Here is a 17,555-nt window from a genome sequence, read left to right as displayed (position 1 = left end):
GAAGAACAAAGACACATGCGTGAGAACGGCACATTGTTCGCTTCCTTCTCGTTCATATTGAAAATATGGACACCGTCCTACATTCACCAGTCCACTGCCAAAGGGACGCAGAATCGACTTCAGGCAATCGATACCAGCACATCGCGTTCGACTGACAATGATTGGACCTATACCCGTTGAAGCCAACACGGCCAAGGCGCAGGGGAACAGCGCATTTGCGGCTGGCGACTACGAGCAGGCCGCCACGCACTACTCACGCGCCGTCGAGCTCGCCCCGCAGTGGGCCGTCCCGCGCGCGAACCGCGCCTTCGCATACATGAAGCAGGTGCGCGACCCCGCGACGGAGGCGGGGTACCGTAGGACTTTGCGCACGCGCGCGATGGCGGACGCCTACCTGGCGACGCGCCTGGACGGGCGGTGGGGGAAGGGGTACGCGCGGCTGGCGGAGGCGATGTTGATGGATGTGGAGGCGGAGGAGGCGGGGGAGGAGGCGATGAATGGTGCGCCGGGGGGCACGCGGGAGGAGGGGAGGCGCAAGATGCTGGAGGGAGCGCAGGAGGCGTTGTATCATGCGGTGCAGTTTTCGGAGGGGAGGGTTTTGGAGGGTGAGTGTGGGCATATGCTGCGTAAGGTGAGAGGTTGAGGTTGCTGATGGCTTTGACAGAGGCTCAGAAGATGATGGAGGACGTTACCGCGCGGCTTGAGGCGCTGTGATGAGATCCAAACTGTACTGGTATGCTCCTGACGTCGGCCGTATGCATGCGAGATTTGACAACAATTACATGGCTTGCCACGAGCTCTAAGTATACAAACAAAGTCAATCTATCCCTACACGCGCACCTCGCGCCCATCTCCCCATCTTGCCGTCCACTACAAAACCGGCACATGCCCACTACGACACCGGCACACGCCCCACTACAACACTGGCACACTCCCCGGCTCGCCCCACTCGCCAAACAACAGGCTGATGCTCTCGCCGTTGTGCATCCGCCGGATGCTCTCCGCGATCGTTGGACTGATGTCGATGGCGACGAGCTTGGGGCAGAGCGCCTTGTGCTGCAGCTGCGGGACGGTGTTGGTGACCTGGAGGTCGAGGAGCTGGTTAGTAAGGGTGGGGACGAGGGGGGGGAGGGCACGGGAGGGTGGTGAGAGGAAGGTGGCGGGGTTGGGAATGGGAGGAAGATGGGAGTGTGGTAAGAGGAAGGTGAAGAGGGGGTAGAGAACGTAGTGGGGGAGGCGGAAAGGGAAGTGGTCATTGCAAACGCGGGTCACTATGGACTCATAGGTAGAGCGGGGACAGGACGTACCGCAAGCTCCACTATGGGGAGCTGGTTGATGACGCTCAATTTTGTTTCCGAGAGGAGGCCTGCTGGACGGTCAGACGGGTTGCGCAAGAGCATTTAGCAAAGGAGCATACCGTGAGAGATGATGGCGTAGGTGGCCTTGACGCCCTTTTCGTGCAGCGTCTTGGCGGCGAGTTGGAGGGTGATGCCGGTGTCGATCATGTCATCGACGAGGATGGCGACCTGGGGGGCGTCAACAAAGGAAAGGATGGAGGAAATAGTGGCGCGCCTTGTCTTGTACGTCGCCGACTAGGATTTCCATCGTCTCTGGTGCGTCTTTTGACCGGCCGTTGCGCTTGCGATGAATGAGGGCGAACTCGACGCCGAGCTTGTCGGCGATGGCGGTCACCCTACATAGCTGTTACTCGCCCAGCACAGATGGGCGAACGCCAGCCACACACACCTCTTCGCACCACCCGCATCCGGCGACACAATGATGCTGTTCCTCCAATCCGGGATGTGGCGCTTGATGTACGAGATGAAGAGCGGCTCCGTATACAAGTTGTCCACGGGGATGTCGAAGAAGCCCTGGATCTGGCTCGCATGGAGGTCCATCGTGATGACATGGTCCGCGCCCGCGGTGGTGAGCATGTTCGCGACGAGCTTCGCGGTGATCGGCGCGCGCGAGGCGTCCTTCTTGTCCATGCGCGCGTAGGGGAAGGAGGGGATGACGGCGGTGATGCGGCGCGCGGAGGCGGTCTTGCAGGCGGAGATGAGGATGAGGAGCTCCATCAGGTTGTCGTTCACGTCGCCGCAGCCGGTCTGGAGGATGAAGACGTCCTCGTCGCGGACGGACTCGGAGATCTTGACGTTGATCTCGCCGTTGGAGAACTTCTTGACGGTGCAGGGGACGAGGGGGATGTTGAGCCTGGGGATGATAGGTAGCTGTCGGCATTCGTGAGGGGGTCCGCTCACCTCTCCGACACGCTGTTCGCGAGATCGGGATGGCTATTGCCTGTACTGCATGAGTCTCAGGGGAATGCTGCAGGCGAGGGGGACGCACCCGTGAGGATCCGGATAGAGTTGTTGTGGTACATGGTGCAAGAGAGTGAAGCTCAGTTCATCGACGAGGTGGTGGGGGTAGACAAGTCCAGTGCATGAACGGTGATTGAAAATCACTGAATGCCACTGAACTCTGCGGTTTTGGAAGACCGCCGATGTCCGGCGGAACGGCCCGGGCCTACCACCCGGCGATCAAGTAAATGACGCTGGGCGCTTGTTCACGTTCCCATGCCTGCTCCTTTCCATCTTTCCGTAAACCCTCGATGGATGTTACAACATCGACATCCTACTGACGTAGTAGGCAGGAAGATTTGAAGGCTGTTCTGAAAGGTAGACGTGAGGGGAAAGAGCAGATGGATTCGAACATCGGCGTGACAAGTTGAACTCATCCGTGACAAGCGCGTCAATCTCGCGCGTGTGCCCATTGTCCTCTGCCATCACGATAGTCCCTCTCCACACACCGAGTCTCTCTTAATGGCACCGCAACCGCCTCGAACGCCTCTGCGGCGCGTCTCTACGAACTCTCTCTTCCGGCTTTCGCGCTCCCAGGCGTATCCCGATGCACCTGAAGATCTGGGCTTCATGGAGCCCGCCATTTCCGAGCTCTCTGACGAGATGGATACGCTACAGACGCATATCGAGGGCCTTCGACATCTGAGCGAGACACTGTCGATCTTCAACGAGTCTTTTGCAAGCTACCTGTATGTTATGGAAATGAATGGGCTCACGACCGACTGGCCGCAGGTACGGGTGGCATGCGGCCTGTGTGACGAGTTAAGACGGATGCATGCCTTGTAGATGCCCACAGATGCGAGCTTTGAGCAGGAGGGCAAGCGAGAGGGTATGTCGCGTTCCGCAGCCGCATCAGACCGGTACATTTACCGTCTAATCAGCTATGCGAGCGATCGCAGCACGCGAGGCTGCGAGGGCGAAAGCTGCAGCTGCAGCCGCCGCCGCAGAGGACGCTCGACGCGCAGAGAAGAGTGCTGCAGATGCGACCCTGCTAGAGGGCCAGACGACCATCGGTGGCGGACAGACCAGTCACTCCGTGGCGTCCGACAAGAAGCCGGTCAAGAAGAAGGCGGGGAAGCCCAAGCTTACTGCGAAGGAGAAGAAGGAGCGGAGTGTGAGTACAGTCCTGTTGTCGACGAGATGTAGCGGTGCTCAGTTCGATCAGATGGAGATTGAAAAGATAGTGAACTGCCTGCCGCTAGAGTTCCGAGGGAGCGATCCGGTAAGCCCATATTCGCGCGCTGAGTGCAGCGGCTGAAGATACTGCACAGAATTTGCGCCGCCACATCGATCTAGTCATCGAAGGCATGCTGGACGCACCAACGCGCGTTGTCAAGAGTGAGTTGCGTCACCCCGTGCTTACACCTCACCTTGACCCCCATCTTCAGTTCAAGACCTCATCAAACCTCCGGACCTCAACCAGGCTCGCGTCAACAAGTGCTTGATTGCACTGGTCAACCGGAAGATCGTCACGAAGGAGAACGCTACTGTTCGTATTCGAGGCTGTCCACAATACGCGGAGACTGACCGCCTACTCAGGGAACTACGCTCTATCACTGGCAAGGCATATGATCTCGGAATGCTTTATACCACCGTTACTGTATCTTGATTGTGTATTTCTACTGTCGCGCTTCAGTTTTCGCTTGGTCTGTCGGTTTTCGCCACAAGTTATCCTTCCCCGTTTGGAAGTTCTTGTTCCCGAGGTGAAGTCACCTTTGCGTAGCAGTGCATTACCAGTCGTTCGTTCTGCATACTCTCTTCCTGCTGACCCACTCTGTCCCTTCGTCCTCATCTTCGTCCACGAACCTCTACAATTGATTGAGTTGTACCTTTCGTGACCGGACCGAGATATGAGCTGCTCGCCATTACGTAACGCCATACTTCTTTGCTCTTGAACATCATCATCATGGCTGACGAGACGCCTTCAAACGAAATTCAGATCAACGTGAAGGGTGCGTTGCTGCTACTGAGGGATAGGACAGGGGTCTCACAGAGCGTCAGGGCCCAATGAGTTGAAGCTCCAGATCTCGATAAGCACGGACAAGACGGTGTTAGAGCTCAAGCAGGCTATCGCAGAGAAATCGGACGTGGAGGCGGACAGGCAACGACTCATCTACTCTGGTGCGTCCCTATACTACCCATCCAGATCCCCATCTCACACACCCCAGGTCGCGTCCTCAAGGTAGAGCTCCACCGCGTTCGTGGCGCTTGCTAAGCTGACGATGACCAGGATGAAGACCCGCTGTCCCTATACCGGATCGCGTCCTCGCACACCATACACATGGTCAAGGGCGTGTCCCGCTCAGGGGGGAGCACGTCCGCGCAGCCCACGCAGCCGCAACAGCTCCCCACCATGCAGACCGGCCAGAACCCGCACGATCCCCTCACGCAGCTAAACAGCCACCTCGGCTTCGGCGCAATGGCTGGCATCAACCCCTTCCAGGACATGGGCCTGAACCCCAACGACCCGAACATGGTGCGCCGTTGCGTTCTGCGCATCTCCTACCCTCCTAACCCTCCATCCTCTCTGTCCAGATGCAGGGCATGCTCGACAACCCGCAGTTCGTGCAGCAGATGTCCTCCATGCTGTCGAACCCCGCGATCCTCGATCAGGTCGCGGCGATGAACCCGACCCTGGCCCCGCAGATGCGCGCCATGATGCAGAGCCCGTACTTCCGCGAGATGGTGTCGAACCCGGAGCGGCTGAGCCAGATGCTGAGGATGGCGTCCGCGTTCAGGGAAGGTGGCGGGCTGGGCGCGAACCCCTTCGGTGGCGCCGCGGGCGGCTTCCCTGCGCCGGGCGTGCCGGGCGGTGGTAGCCCGACAACGGGTGGGACGCCAGCGGCGGGTGCGACGCCAGGTTCGGCGGGGGCGGGCGATGCTGCGGCGAATCCGTTTGCGGCCTTGTTTGGTGGCGCGGGCGCGGGGGCTGGTGCTGGTGCTGGTGCTGGAGGTCTCGGTGCAGGATTGGATCCAGCGCTCATGCAGCAGCTCCTCGGAGGGGGCTTAGGTGGTGGACTGGGAGGGGGATTGGGCGGCCTCGGCGGCGGCGCATTCGGCGCACCTGCTGCTCCTGCTGACACTCGTCCACCCGAAGAGCGATTCCAGGTCCAATTGCAGGTATGTTCACCGACTGTCTTGTTGCTTATATCGGATTCTGATGATATACTTTCCAGCAACTACAGGACATGGGCTTCACGAACGCGTCGCAGAACATCCGGGCCTTGCTCGCTACGGGCGGCAACGTGCATGCCGCAATCGAGTATATTCTCGGTGGCGGAGGGCTATAGCGGTTGAAGTTGTATCTTATACCTCGTGTAATGTGCTTGAGTAGTACTCTGAAGTGTATCAACTGAAAGGACTTGGCTAGCTGGAATTAACAAGTCTGTCAGGATGGTGTAACAGTCACGCTGCGTCACGCCTTGTTAGACGATAATTAACGACGCTCTCTCCTTGCCATGTACCACCACCGTCCGAGGGTAGTCGTCGCGTACTCGTCTGATCCTTTCCGAGCGAGATAGGCCTTCGGGTCGTGAAACTTGGCACTGCAAGGATTCGAACTGCCGCCCTTGCGTTTTCAACTGTCCCTGGTCCTCCCCGATTGCGCCGGCGATCGGATGCTTCGGCCCAGCGCGTCGACCTCGAGGGGCACGCGACCGCGCCATCTCTCGACTTTACTGGAACAATAGACAGCATGATAATAGCCAGCAATCGAGCATCGAAGTCCAGAGCTCGAGCGCTCGGAGGTACAACTTTCTACATAGGCGAGTATCTATATCTATATCCCGCCGGTCTCGACGCGCTATTCTTGCATTGAGTTGCATAGCTCATTGGACGCTCGGACGTCGCATGCGCATCATCATTTCATCTCATCCCGCCGGTGCCCGTACCCCTCTTGCTTTCCTTCCACCACCATCATCATGTCCACCCAGCTCGGGACGCGCACCGTCCTCGCGCGCCACCTCCCCCGGCGGGCTTACCTATCCCTCGTCCGCCACGCCTCGGACATCCCGAAGCGCGTCGCCCTCCGCGGCGAGGGCATCCTGACCTCCCCGCGCTTCAACAAAGGCACCGCATTCACCGAGCGCGAGCGCGAGGACTTTGGGCTCGTCGGCCGCCTCCCGTACCGCGTGAACACGCTCGAGGAGCAGTGCGAGCGCGCGTACGCGCAGCTGAGCTCGCGCGATCACCCCCTGCGGAAGAACACGTTCCTCCAGAGCATGAAGGACCAGAACTGGGTCCTGTACTACGCGCTGCTCAAGAAGCACCTGAAGGAGACCGTGCCGATCGTGTACACGCCGACGCAGGTGAGTGAGATCGGGGCTTGTTGGGACGCGGTGGCGCTGATCGCTCGCATGCTATAGGCGGACGCAATCGCGAACTACTCCAACTTGTTCCGGAGGAGCGAGGGACTTTACCTGAGCTATCCCGACAAGGATACTATGGAAGAGGCGTTCCTCAGGCAGATCACTGGCCGCGAGGTTGACCTAGTTGTTGTCACCGATTCCGAGGCCATCCTTGGTATCGGCGACCAGGGCGTCGGAGTCAGTTCCCTCATTCACTCCTCGATGACTCGGTCAACTGACAATTTGTAGGGCATCGCTGTAAGGATACTCGCGCTACGCCGTCGGCACGATCTTTCGGCTCACTCGTTTTTGTAGATTTCGGCGGCAAAGTCCGTCATCTATACGTGTGTCAACCTTTGATCATGAGGCCAGGAAGATGCTGATCATGCATACTACAGTCTAATAGGCAAGGTCGATCCTAGCCGTACACTCGCTGTTGCTCTAGACGTTGGTACAAACAACGAGAACCTGCTACATGACCCTCTATACGTCGTAAGTCTCCTACATCAGCCATTCCATCGAAGATCGCTGACAGTTCGCTCGCAGGGCTGGCAAAAACCGCGTATTCAGGGCCAGGAATACGACGATTTTGTAGACAAGTGGGTCCAGCCCAAGGGAGCACGAATTACACCCTAACACACACGCAGATTTGTGCAACTCGTCCGCAAGCACTTACCACACTCCTTACTGCATTTCGAAGACTTCGGCGTTGCGAATGCCCACCGACTATTAAGACGCTACCGCTCTGTGCACTCCGTCTTCAACGACGATATGTGAGCCAGTGATCGCTTGCCCATGCTCGTGCTAAAGTCATCTCTAGTCAGGGCACGGGCGCTGTCACCCTCGCAGGAGCCATGTCCGCCGTTGGCGTTACTGGGAGCTCCCTCCACGAGCAGCGTATCGTGATCTACGGTGCTGGCACCGCAGGTCTCGGTATCGCCACCCAGCTGCGCGATGCTATGGTTGCCATCGACGGTGCCTCTGTTGAGGATGCTACCCGTCGTTTCTACTGCATTGACCGCCCGGGTCTCCTCACCGACGACCTTCCCGCCGGGCTCATGCGCGATGACCAGCACGAGTGGGCACGTCCCGCTGCTGAGTGGGCTGGCGAGCGCAACGGCAAGGACCGTATAGATCTGATCGACGTCGTCCGCAAGATCAAGCCAACGATGCTCGTCGGTACTTCCACCCACGCCGGCGCCTTCACCGAAGAAGTCGTTCGGACGATGGCGAGTAATGTCGAGAGGCCGATCATCTTTTCGTTGTCGAACCCGAGTCGACTGGTTGAGGTGCACCCGCACGATGCGAACGCCTGGACGGAGGGCAGGGCTCTTTTGGCGACCGGGAGCCCGTTCCCGCCCGCAAAGATGCCGAGTGGGAGGGATTACCCGTGAGTGGTATACATCATCTATTTGTATGCAGAAGAGGCTTAACCTTGGATAGGATCGCCGAGTGCAACAACGCGCTCATCTATCCCGGCCTCGGCTTCGGCGCCGTCCTCTCCCGCTCACGCGAGGTGACGGACAACATGATCATCGCGGGCGCGCGCCGCCTCGCAGCGCTGTCGCCCGCACTAAAGGACCCAGACAACTCGTTGCTGCCGGATTTGCAGGACGCACCGGATGTGAACCTGGAGATTGCTGTCGCTGTTGCGGAGCAGGCGATCGAGGATGGGACGGCTGGTGTGTCGTGGGCGAAGGAGGAGGTGCGCGACAGGGCGAAGGAGAAGATCTGGGAGCCGGTGTACCAGGAGTATGTGTTTGATGAGAACGGTGATAGGTAGATGTGAGATAGAGCGTCGTAGAATACCTTACTGTCCACCTCGTAATGAAGAGCTTACCGCATAGACAAATGATTGAAGTGAGCGAGCGGATGCCATCATCCAACATCTTCCGAACGACCTTACGCAAGCTCCGCGACTAACAAGAAAAGAGGGCTGATAATTGCAGTCGCAGACAACAGCACGGCAGGAAAGAGTCAGTCGACCATCTAGCTGGACTGCTGTCGCATTCCCTCGGCGTGGTGGCTTCAGTCGGGCACACTATCCGCGGTGCAGGAGTCAAGGTACGCCCACTTGATTTACGGTACATGATTGCCATTCAACCAATCAAGGATCTACCTCGAGGATACCACGCGTCCCCCGAATGCGACCCGCCCATTGAGCCTGACGTGGTCGAGGAATAGAGAGGCGAACACTGAAAGAGTGACAAAAAGCCCTTCTTGATCTTCAACTGTCATCACCCTCGGTTTCCCACGGTTGCCGGAGAGGATACAGCGTCGAGTAGGCACAGAATGGAGACCCCGCGTCAACGGACAAGCCCCAGAGGCAGCTCGAAAGAGCTGGCAATGGAGGAAGACGCTAGGAGCACCCCTTCGACAACGTCGAGGAAGTCGGCGAAGTTGAAAACAACCCTAAAAAACGCGTACAACCGCACAGCGGACATGCTAACCACATCGCCCAAACGCGGGGCCCGTAAGCGCGTGTCTAACGAGCCGCAAGGGCACCGGGAAGACACCAGCGTCCTCGAACCGACCACCCCGGTACGGAGGTCGACCACCTCTGCCCAGAGGACGACCACGGATCGCCCGGAACTGTGGAAGGACGTCAGCAGCACCTACTGGGGCCCGCCCAGGCAGCAGGCAGCGGCTCCCTCGATGGAGAGCGTGCAGACGCAATACCCGGTCGAATCGCTCTTCTCCGACGGAGAGGTCGCGTACGGCTCCGACGCGGTCGCGGATGCATACCAGTCACTCGCGCAAGCCCTCACATCACACGAAGTCCTACAGGCCCTCAACATGGTGTCAAGCGCGCTGGCTAGCGCCAGCGAGCAAGACACACCACTCCCCGAGATACCGAAGAGCCTCTCCAGCGCCGTCACCCAAATTGCAAACATATGCTCGCCATGGACTTCGATCTACAGGACATTAGGCGCACAGCACCAGATGATGAACAACGGCTTCGAGACCGTCGTAAAACTGACGCGCGAAGCCAGGAAAGAGGCAACCTCTCAAGCCCGGAAGAACGAGGAACGGCTCGACCGCCTCGAGCGAGCCCTAGACGACATCAAGAACAAGCCACTCCCCCCTACCCCCCAACCACAATCACATGCCGCCAGCACGCCTCCGCCGCCAACGACTCAGTCGAAGACGCGAAAGGCAGCGACGACGCCAAAAGCACCCTCCAACAACACGCTGGAGGCGGACCACCCCAGCCGCCTAGCCCTAGAGATTCGGCCCGGGGGCTTACCCAAGGAAAAGCGGATGGACGAGCTCGCGCTTCGCGACCGTATCAACAGCGTCCTGCGCGACATCGTCGATCCGGCGAAGGTCCAGGTCGCAGGTACGAAGTGGAACCCGCAAGGGAACTGCATTGTCGTGACGCGCCAGGACCAGCTAGCGAGCGACCTGATCGAACATGTCCCGAAATTCGCAGAGCTCGTCGGCCAGGGAATGGAGGTCATCCCTCGACTCACCGCAAAGTGGCGCCGGCTCATGATACACGACGTCCGCACGGGGCTCTTCGACGAGTTCATGCCGGGCCTTCACACCCCCGACCAGATCAAGTCGGAGCTCCTATCGAACCCCGTATTCAGCACCCTCAAGTCGCTCGCTGAGGAACCGCGCTGGCTACGCCGACCACAGGACATTGTGACGCCCAGGTCGACGATTATCTTCGCAGTAACGAGCGAGGAGGAATATAAGAAGTTACTCAAGGCCAAGATCTTATGGGTGTACGGCCGGGATTGCCGTGTAATGCCCTTCGCAGATAAACCACCGGTCGTACAATGTCACAACTGCTGGTGCTACGGACACAATGCCCGCGCCTGCAAGACGAAGGCTAAGTGCCGACTCTGCGGCAGCGATCACGCCACCAATGAACACGCCGCCGCGTGCGAGACGTGCAGAGGGGACGAGATGGCCGGGGAATGCACGCACAACAGGAAGTGCCGTGGCTGCAGCGGCGACCACCCCTCGGATGACAGGAGGTGCCCGAAGCGGCTCGAGCAGTACGGTAACGCACGCGCCAACGACAGGGAACCCCGAACGGCGGCAAAGACGACGACCGACGCCGACGGCTTCACCGAGGTCACGAAGAAAAAGAAGGCGCGGGCCAAGAAGGCGGCGCAGCCGAAGTCGGGTGGAGCAGGGGAAGGCGCGTCGTCCGGTACATCCGCGAAGGACCCTCCCCCTCACCACAACCGCTTCACGACCCTCCCGATTGAGGGCGCGGGCAACACACCAAACGCCACCACCAACCCCGTCGGAGCCCTATGAACAGAGAAACCCGACAGCGAGACAACACGACCAAACCCATACGCGTCCTCCAACTGAACTGCTTCAAACAGGGAGGCCTGATCACCACTCTTCTGAATAAACATACCCATGACTTAGAACTAATCCTCGTGCAAGAGCCGCAATGGGGACGCATTGGTGCGCGCGACGGCGAAGACATCCGAGGCCCAATCAGCTGCGGGACCTGGACAAACATTCTACCCGTGCCGACTATTGGTCCCGACGACCCGCCACCACATGTTCTAGCGTACTACCACCCTCGAGACGACGTCGAGATCACTCTGCGGTCGGACATAGTCACCCACCGAGACATCATGATTCTCGACGTAACGCAGGGCGACGACACCACCACTATAGTACACATCTACAACGACCGCCGCCTCCCGGCCGCGCAACAAGCTTCCCATCTCATAGCAGACCTTACTCTCCCAACCCACCATCCCGTGCTCATCCTAGGCGACTTCAACCTCGACCACCCTCTCTGGTCGACGGAGCCCTCTCGCACGTCGGCTGGGGCCGACGAACTGGTGGACTGGATGTCAGACAACGGGTACGCTCTTCTGAACAAGAAAGGCTGCCCGACCCACTTCCCGCGACGCACGGCTGCTGCACCGTCCGTTCTCGATCTGACATTCGCGAACGGCCCGGCACAGCAGCTAGACGCGGCAAAGGGGTGGGCTCTGGCACCACAGTACCAGTACAGCTCCGACCATATAGGTATCACCTTCAGCCTGGACTACGGCGTCACCCCCATCGAGAATCTCACGGGAGAGCGCTACAACGTGAAGGAAGTCAAGCCCAAAGAATTCCGAGCCGCGTTGCAAGAGGAGATTCACCAAAGGCAAGGCGCATTCGAGAAGATGATGGACTTAGGCCAGGAGGTGTCGACGGACGACCTCGAAGATGCCACCACCGCCATCACCGACGCTATTCAGGCGACTCTGCGAAGGGTCGCGAAGATACGGAACCCATCAGTATCGGCCAAGCCATGGTGGGGAGCAGCGGTTGACGCAGCGACCACGCGCACGCGCGACCTCCAGGCCCAGCAAAAAGCGTACCGAGCTGTACACGGCCAAGGAGACCCAGAGATCGCAAAGGCAGTCAAGAAGTCCGACAACTACTTCAATAGACTCGTCAAGGCGACCAAAGCCCAGTGGGCGAACGAACAGGTCGAGAATGCGCAAACAGAGGACATCTACGGCTACCGCAAGTGGTCGCAGGGCGTGCGCCAGTACCCGTCCCCAGCGATAGCGCGTTCGGGAGGACGGGAACCGGCCGTCTCTCATCAAGACAAGTGTGATGCGCTCCGAGAAGAGCTATACCAGCCGCCGCCACCTCTTGACGAGATTTTCGAGGCGGACCTCACGACCCGACTCGAGAACGAGTTGCCATACGAAGATGTCACCGAAACCGAGATTCACGAAGCGCTGTTCTCGCAGAAGGGGAACTCGGCACCCGGAAGCTCTCAGGTCTCATACAAGATCCTGCGGTGGTCGTGGGAGATAATACGTCCCCATTTGACGGCCCTGTACAGACGATGCCTGTCTAACGGGTACCACCCGAAGCAGTGGCGGAAGGCGGTCGCCGTGGCACTGCGCAAACCCAGGAAGGACGACTACTCGCAGCCAAGAGCATACCGACTCATCACGCTGCTCGAGTGCATGGGGAAGGTACTCGAGCGGATTGTGGCACGACGTCTCACATACCTGGCTGGGAAACACGGCCTGGTCCCCGCAACACAATTCGGAGGTGTCTCGAACGCGTCGGCAACCGATGCGATATTGGCCTTCGTCAACGACGTGCACTCGGCGTGGAATCACGGATGGGTGACGTCGGCGCTGACCTTCGACATCAAGGGATACTTCGACTTTGTCAACCACGACAGACTTCTCAGCGAGCTGAAGGCTCGACGGGTGCCAATCGAAATCGTACGCTTCATCGCGAGCTTCCTCGAGGACCGAGAGGCCGCTGTCTGCCTGGATGGGAAGCGGAGCACGATGGAGCCGGTGCTCAACGGCATCCCACAAGGATCACCCCTCTCGCCAATCCTGGCCGCGTACTACGCCGCAGACCTTCTCGAGACGTTGCACAAGTTCGACCACGGGCAGCACGAGGTCTCGCCCCTCGGCGCGTTCATGTACGTGGACGACGGCAAGCTCTACGTGTCGTCTGCTTCGTTGATGAAGAACACGCACGTCCTCGAGCGCGCATACGATATCACCCGAGACTGGCTACGCCGTGCAGGCCTGGACGTGGACCGCGTCAAGCGAGAGCTGATGCACTACACCCGGCGCAAATGCGACGAGCAGTCCCCCTCCGCACGCCTCTCGAATGGGGATGGAAGCTTCACAACCGTACCAACGAGCTCCACGGTGCGATGGCTGGGCATATTCTTTGACCGTAAACTGCTTTTCAACAGACACGTCCAAACGTTAGCGGCTCGCGCCGAAAACACAGTGCAGGGGCTCACAATGCTCGCGAACACCGTGCGCGGGCTGCACCAAATGCATATGCGACACTTATACAAGGCATGTGTCATACCAGTCATGTTTTACGGAGCTGCAGTATGGTGGACAGGAAAGAAATGCCATGCCAATGCCCTCGAGAAGGTCCAACGGCGGGCGCTACGGCTTATATGCGCGGCCTTCAGGACTACGCCGATCCAAGCGCTCGAAATCGAGGCGTCCATCCCACCGATCGGGATAGCGCTCGACTACGAAGTACGCCGGGCAGGCATACGGCTGAACAAGCTCGATCAACGACACCCCCTCATACAACGCTTACCGGAAGACTGGCGAGACCCAACCGGCTACGTCTCCCCTCCCCCGCTACCGAAGCACCCGAACTCACGCAATAAGAAGGTCTTGGAGAAGACCACGAAGCTACACGAGCTGGCAAAATGGACCAGCCCGCGGGAGGAGCGAATCCTGCCGTTCGCCACGCCCCCATGGCGCCGTGATGTCCCGAGCTTCGGTGGACGACTCGTGATTGCGGCGAAGGCATCTGACGACAAGCAAGAGAAGAAGGCCGCTGCCAAAATACACAAAATCGAAGCCCGAAAGCTCCTCGCATCCGAGGAGTCGCTACTCGTCTACACGGACGGGTCGATGCGGCCCCTACACCGTGTACGGCGAGTTGGCGCGGGCGCCGTGGGCTTTAGAGGGGGCGCTACCGGCGGCACGCGGGTGTTCACCCAGAAGATAGGGCTGGGATCGCACGCAGAGGTCTACGACGCGGAGATGGTTGGCCTACGCTGGGGACTACAAGCTGCCCTGCATTTCGTTGAGACTCACCCTAACACCAAGCACATACACCTCTTCGCCGACAATACCTCTGCCATAAGCGCCATCTTCGACCCGCTCCCAAAGAGTGGCCAGATGCACTGCATCGAATTCCACAAGCAGGCCTGCGAGTTCCTCGACGGCGGCCCTACACGCACGCTGAACATCGCTTGGGTACCCGGGCATCAGGACGTTCGCGGGAACGACGAAGCCGATGAACTCGCCAAAGCCGCCGTCGAGCTAGGCAGCACCCTCCCTGGATCGCGTGCAAATGCGATTCGACGCGCGAAGGGCCGCGCAGCTCGCGAGTGGAAGAGCGAGTGGGAGAGGAAGCGACACGGTGGGCACTTCGCTGCAGCCAATCGCCTCCCCCCCTCCCTCAACCCTACAAAACGCTTCAAAGAGACACCCCGCGAGGTGTTTGGTCGCGTCTTACAGACACGTACCGGACACGGATACACGGGCGAGTTCTACAATGATTTCCTTCGTGATGTCGACAGTGACTGCCCCTGCGGGGAACTCCTACAGACGCGACAACATATCCTGGCAGAATGCCCACAATACGAGGAGCACCGCTACCTACTCCGCGACGTATCCCGCGGCCTCTCGCTCCCAGTTCTATTGGGAACGAAGAAGGGGATTACAGCCCTCACGGAATTCATAGCGGCGTCCGGCGCATTCACCAAAACCGGTGCACCCCGTGCACCTCCATCACTCCCTACCTGGGAGCAGGAACCCGAGGTACGACAGGACGACGAGAACGACGAGGATGGATAGGAGGCCCGGCAGCCCAACCCCGTGCTTAGGTACCTTTCCCCGTCCCTTATCACCCTTTTTCTTGTTCGTTTGCGATACCCCGAGACACACGACACACGCACAAAGTGCTTTTACCTATTATATCACCATTTAGCTCAACCACAGTATCGCGACGGACAGCAGTACGAGCAGCAGCCTCGGGACTTGTAGATTATTACCACGGGTATGCGAAGGGCCCTGCCGGGCTTCCGGATGGAGGGAGTACTGGCGGAGGACCGCGTCTTAGCTTCACCTTAGCTTGTAGCGGTATAGAAGTGCAGAGTTTAAAAAAAAAAAAAAAAAAAAAAAAACTGAAAGAGTGACACGCGTCAAGCCTTCGGAACATCCCGAAAGTTCAACCTTCACGTGAGCCTTGCTGCAGTGGAGGCCATCGCCAGCCTTTCCTTGTCGCCAACTGTTGGCAAATCTTTCAGAAAGTACAGCTTGCCTTTGCCTGACAGATGAAGATCACGCTAGAAATGGGACCTATAAGTGCGCTGGATAGGCCATAGGCCAACAACATAGTAGCATATTGGTGGCATAAATACAAGACATGGCGAGGACGGTGGTACAGGACATAGATAGCGTCCATCCAGTATCCTCCAGCAGCAGTATAGGTATTATGTACGGTACTAACACGCAACCGCATAGGCAGGTACGCAGTCTAGAAGTAAGCGGCCACCCGCGCGAAGACCAAGCGAGTGAAGGGCAGCCGCACCCTGCGTTATGTACACAGGGCGGCAACAGATAGGTAATAAAGTCCACAGTCAACAGATGAAGCAGTAGACGGACTCGGCGTGTACGGGTATATACAGAATTACGAGGAGTTGGTACAGGTACAGGGGGCAGGTATGCATGGATATGAGGAAATGAGACGAGCAGAGCAGGAGACAGAGACAAAAGAATACGACCCAAGAGACGAGAGGGAGTAATAGGGATGGGATTATAGGTTGTGAGGTAGGGTGTGAGGTGGGGTGAGGGGGGCGTTTTTAATAGCACGGCTGCGAGATGACGGAGGTGTCCATCTCACCGAGCTTCCGGCGCTTGGTCGGGCGGTCAGCCTTGCTGCCAGCGGTCTTGGAGACTGCGCGGGGTATCGAGACCGCAGGCGCGATGCGCACCGAGGGCGGGGAGGCGCTCGGGGTCTGCTGCTGCTGCGGGCGCGAGCCATAGCGCGAGCGGCGGCGAATGACGTCGGACGAGCCCGAGATGGGCCGCGGCGAGCCGTGGAGCTTGAAGTACAAACCGCAACTAAGAGAGGGAATCAGGTCAGCCGATCTATTATCGTAGAGACGAAGGGGCCACTCACGCGTTGCAAACGGTCCGGCCATCAGGGTCCTTGCGCCATAGCGGCGTCACCGTCGTCTGGCAGTTGTGGCACTGAGCATCGCAGATGATGCCTACGGGGGGCTCGGCCTCCTGCTTGACGGACGAGGGCGCAGGCTTGTTGGCGCCGTTGCGCGCGGTCGTCTTGGGACGCGGAACGCGGTGCTGCTTGTAGTACAGGCCACACGCGTTGCAGTTCAGCTCGTCGTTGAGGCCACGACGCCACAGCGGGGTATGCGTCGCGCCGCAGTTCGCGCACTCTGCCTTACCGCCATCCTGCGGGGAGCTGGATCGCGGCGGGGTGAGATCCTTGGCCGAGCTGCGCGGAATATCGACGGTCTCGGCATCGGACTGCTCGGACGTGTAGTAGGAAGACTGCCGGGAGAGGCTCAGGAGAGAGGTAACGGCCTGGAACGTCTCTTGCGAATGACACTGATCAAGCGAGTGGAGGGTTAAGGGAGAGGCTGCCCGCGATAACCGAGGGGGCAGGTCTGAGCCGCTGCCGGTACGCGCAAGATCACGGGAGACGCCGAATCTATTGCTCGGTTAGAGGAAGTACGAAGCGATGGGTAGATCACTTACGGTGGGCCCTCGATGAGGGGGGACGCGATGGGCGTGCGGACGGAGACGTCGGGCTGCGGAGAGGGACTGGCCTGTGGCCGCATGTCCATCGGCTCGCCGGTCACGATGGACCTCCACATCCTGCAGACGCGCGCAGGGGTGAACGCGCGCGGGAACTTGCAGACCCCGACGGGGAGCAACATCTGGAAGATGCGCATGAGGATCTCGGCCGGGACGCGTCGGATGGGCGCGAAGAGGGCGCTAGCGCGCAGGACATAGTCCTCCAGGGTGGCCTTCTCCTCGGCTATGCGCTCCAGCTGACCCTCGCGAGCGCGTATATCGTTTTGAAGCTCTGCTATCTTCGCGCGGACACTTGACTCCTCCACGTGCGATAACGGGGCCGGCCGCGTCCACATCTCCGCGAAAAAGAGGGCATACATGCTCTGGGAAGTGAAGGAGGAGGAGCGACAGGACGCGCAGAGCGACGAGCTCATTGTTTTTGGGATGGAAGGGGGAACGAAGGACAGGAGATGGGAGAGATCCAAACACATGCGCCGGCCACGTCCCCCGTTACTGATAGCCACAAAGCTTCCGCC

The 17,555-nt window shown here is 59.2% G+C and overlaps 10 protein-coding genes across 10 annotated transcripts; 7 read left to right on the top strand and 3 right to left on the bottom strand.

Annotated features, from left to right (window-relative positions):
* The first annotated feature begins 26 nt into the window (after positions 1-26).
* SCHCODRAFT_02604308 (uncharacterized protein) lies at positions 27-1,083 on the top strand. The gene is made up of 2 exons (XM_050344098.1): positions 27-605; positions 665-1,083. Exons 1-2 carry the CDS (start codon positions 158-160, stop codon positions 712-714), a joined length of 498 nt encoding a protein of 165 aa, XP_050202627.1. The 5' UTR covers positions 27-157; the 3' UTR covers positions 715-1,083.
* On the bottom strand, positions 536-2,533 carry SCHCODRAFT_02674141 (phosphoribosyl pyrophosphokinase). Its single transcript, XM_003036247.2, has 7 exons — positions 2,347-2,533; positions 2,259-2,298; positions 1,747-2,211; positions 1,573-1,693; positions 1,418-1,526; positions 1,308-1,366; positions 536-1,083 (listed from the first exon to the last, which is right to left on the bottom strand). Exons 1-7 carry the CDS (start codon positions 2,378-2,380, stop codon positions 916-918), a joined length of 996 nt encoding a protein of 331 aa, XP_003036293.1. The 5' UTR covers positions 2,381-2,533; the 3' UTR covers positions 536-915.
* A 58-nt stretch (positions 2,534-2,591) lies between these two features.
* SCHCODRAFT_02604304 (uncharacterized protein) lies at positions 2,592-3,264 on the top strand. Its single transcript, XM_003035425.2, has 2 exons — positions 2,592-3,186; positions 3,239-3,264. Exon 1 carries the CDS (start codon positions 2,820-2,822, stop codon positions 3,141-3,143), a length of 324 nt encoding a protein of 107 aa, XP_003035471.1. The 5' UTR covers positions 2,592-2,819; the 3' UTR covers positions 3,144-3,186; positions 3,239-3,264.
* SCHCODRAFT_02604303 (uncharacterized protein) lies at positions 3,164-3,935 on the top strand. The gene is made up of 6 exons (XM_050344097.1): positions 3,164-3,186; positions 3,239-3,471; positions 3,523-3,579; positions 3,629-3,695; positions 3,746-3,846; positions 3,897-3,935. The coding sequence occupies exons 2-6, from the start codon at positions 3,241-3,243 to the stop codon at positions 3,927-3,929; spliced, it is 489 nt and encodes a 162-aa protein (XP_050202626.1). The 5' UTR covers positions 3,164-3,186; positions 3,239-3,240; the 3' UTR covers positions 3,930-3,935.
* A 313-nt stretch (positions 3,936-4,248) lies between these two features.
* On the top strand, positions 4,249-5,765 carry SCHCODRAFT_02604298 (uncharacterized protein). Its single transcript, XM_003035426.2, has 6 exons — positions 4,249-4,309; positions 4,359-4,478; positions 4,526-4,539; positions 4,588-4,833; positions 4,893-5,477; positions 5,534-5,765. Exons 1-6 carry the CDS (start codon positions 4,264-4,266, stop codon positions 5,645-5,647), a joined length of 1,125 nt encoding a protein of 374 aa, XP_003035472.1. The 5' UTR covers positions 4,249-4,263; the 3' UTR covers positions 5,648-5,765.
* Positions 5,766-6,277: 512 nt separating this feature from the next.
* SCHCODRAFT_02484732 (uncharacterized protein) lies at positions 6,278-8,486 on the top strand (the record flags this gene model as incomplete). Its single annotated transcript, XM_003035427.2, has 9 exons — positions 6,278-6,664; positions 6,722-6,901; positions 6,953-6,961; positions 7,019-7,047; positions 7,102-7,195; positions 7,250-7,302; positions 7,351-7,476; positions 7,524-8,093; positions 8,147-8,486. The coding sequence occupies 9 exons, from the start codon at positions 6,278-6,280 to the stop codon at positions 8,484-8,486; spliced, it is 1,788 nt and encodes a 595-aa protein (XP_003035473.1).
* Positions 8,487-9,145: 659 nt separating this feature from the next.
* Positions 9,146-11,958, top strand: SCHCODRAFT_01048102 (uncharacterized protein; the record flags this gene model as incomplete). The annotated part of the gene is made up of 2 exons (XM_050340925.1): positions 9,146-10,451; positions 11,261-11,958. Coding segments are annotated over 2 exons (2,004 nt in total), but the record flags the coding sequence as incomplete, so codon positions are not given.
* Positions 11,959-12,812: 854 nt separating this feature from the next.
* Positions 12,813-13,046, bottom strand: SCHCODRAFT_02485270 (uncharacterized protein; the record flags this gene model as incomplete). Its single annotated transcript, XM_050342840.1, has 1 exon — positions 12,813-13,046. A coding segment is annotated over one exon (234 nt), but the record flags the coding sequence as incomplete, so codon positions are not given.
* A 130-nt stretch (positions 13,047-13,176) lies between these two features.
* SCHCODRAFT_02485960 (uncharacterized protein) lies at positions 13,177-13,551 on the top strand (the record flags this gene model as incomplete). Its single annotated transcript, XM_050342850.1, has 1 exon — positions 13,177-13,551. A coding segment is annotated over one exon (375 nt), but the record flags the coding sequence as incomplete, so codon positions are not given.
* A 2,001-nt stretch (positions 13,552-15,552) lies between these two features.
* On the bottom strand, positions 15,553-17,502 carry SCHCODRAFT_02604292 (uncharacterized protein). Its single transcript, XM_003036248.2, has 3 exons — positions 16,981-17,502; positions 16,382-16,933; positions 15,553-16,323 (listed from the first exon to the last, which is right to left on the bottom strand). The coding sequence occupies exons 1-3, from the start codon at positions 17,451-17,453 to the stop codon at positions 16,062-16,064; spliced, it is 1,287 nt and encodes a 428-aa protein (XP_003036294.1). The 5' UTR covers positions 17,454-17,502; the 3' UTR covers positions 15,553-16,061.
* Between the last annotated feature and the right edge of the window lie 53 nt (positions 17,503-17,555).

This window comes from Schizophyllum commune (genome assembly GCF_000143185.2).
Source record: "Schizophyllum commune H4-8 unplaced genomic scaffold SCHCOscaffold_1, whole genome shotgun sequence".
NCBI classification, from domain to species: domain Eukaryota; kingdom Fungi; phylum Basidiomycota; class Agaricomycetes; order Agaricales; family Schizophyllaceae; genus Schizophyllum; species Schizophyllum commune.
Note: the sequence above shows the minus strand (reverse complement) of the source record. Positions and strands in the feature narration are given on the sequence as shown.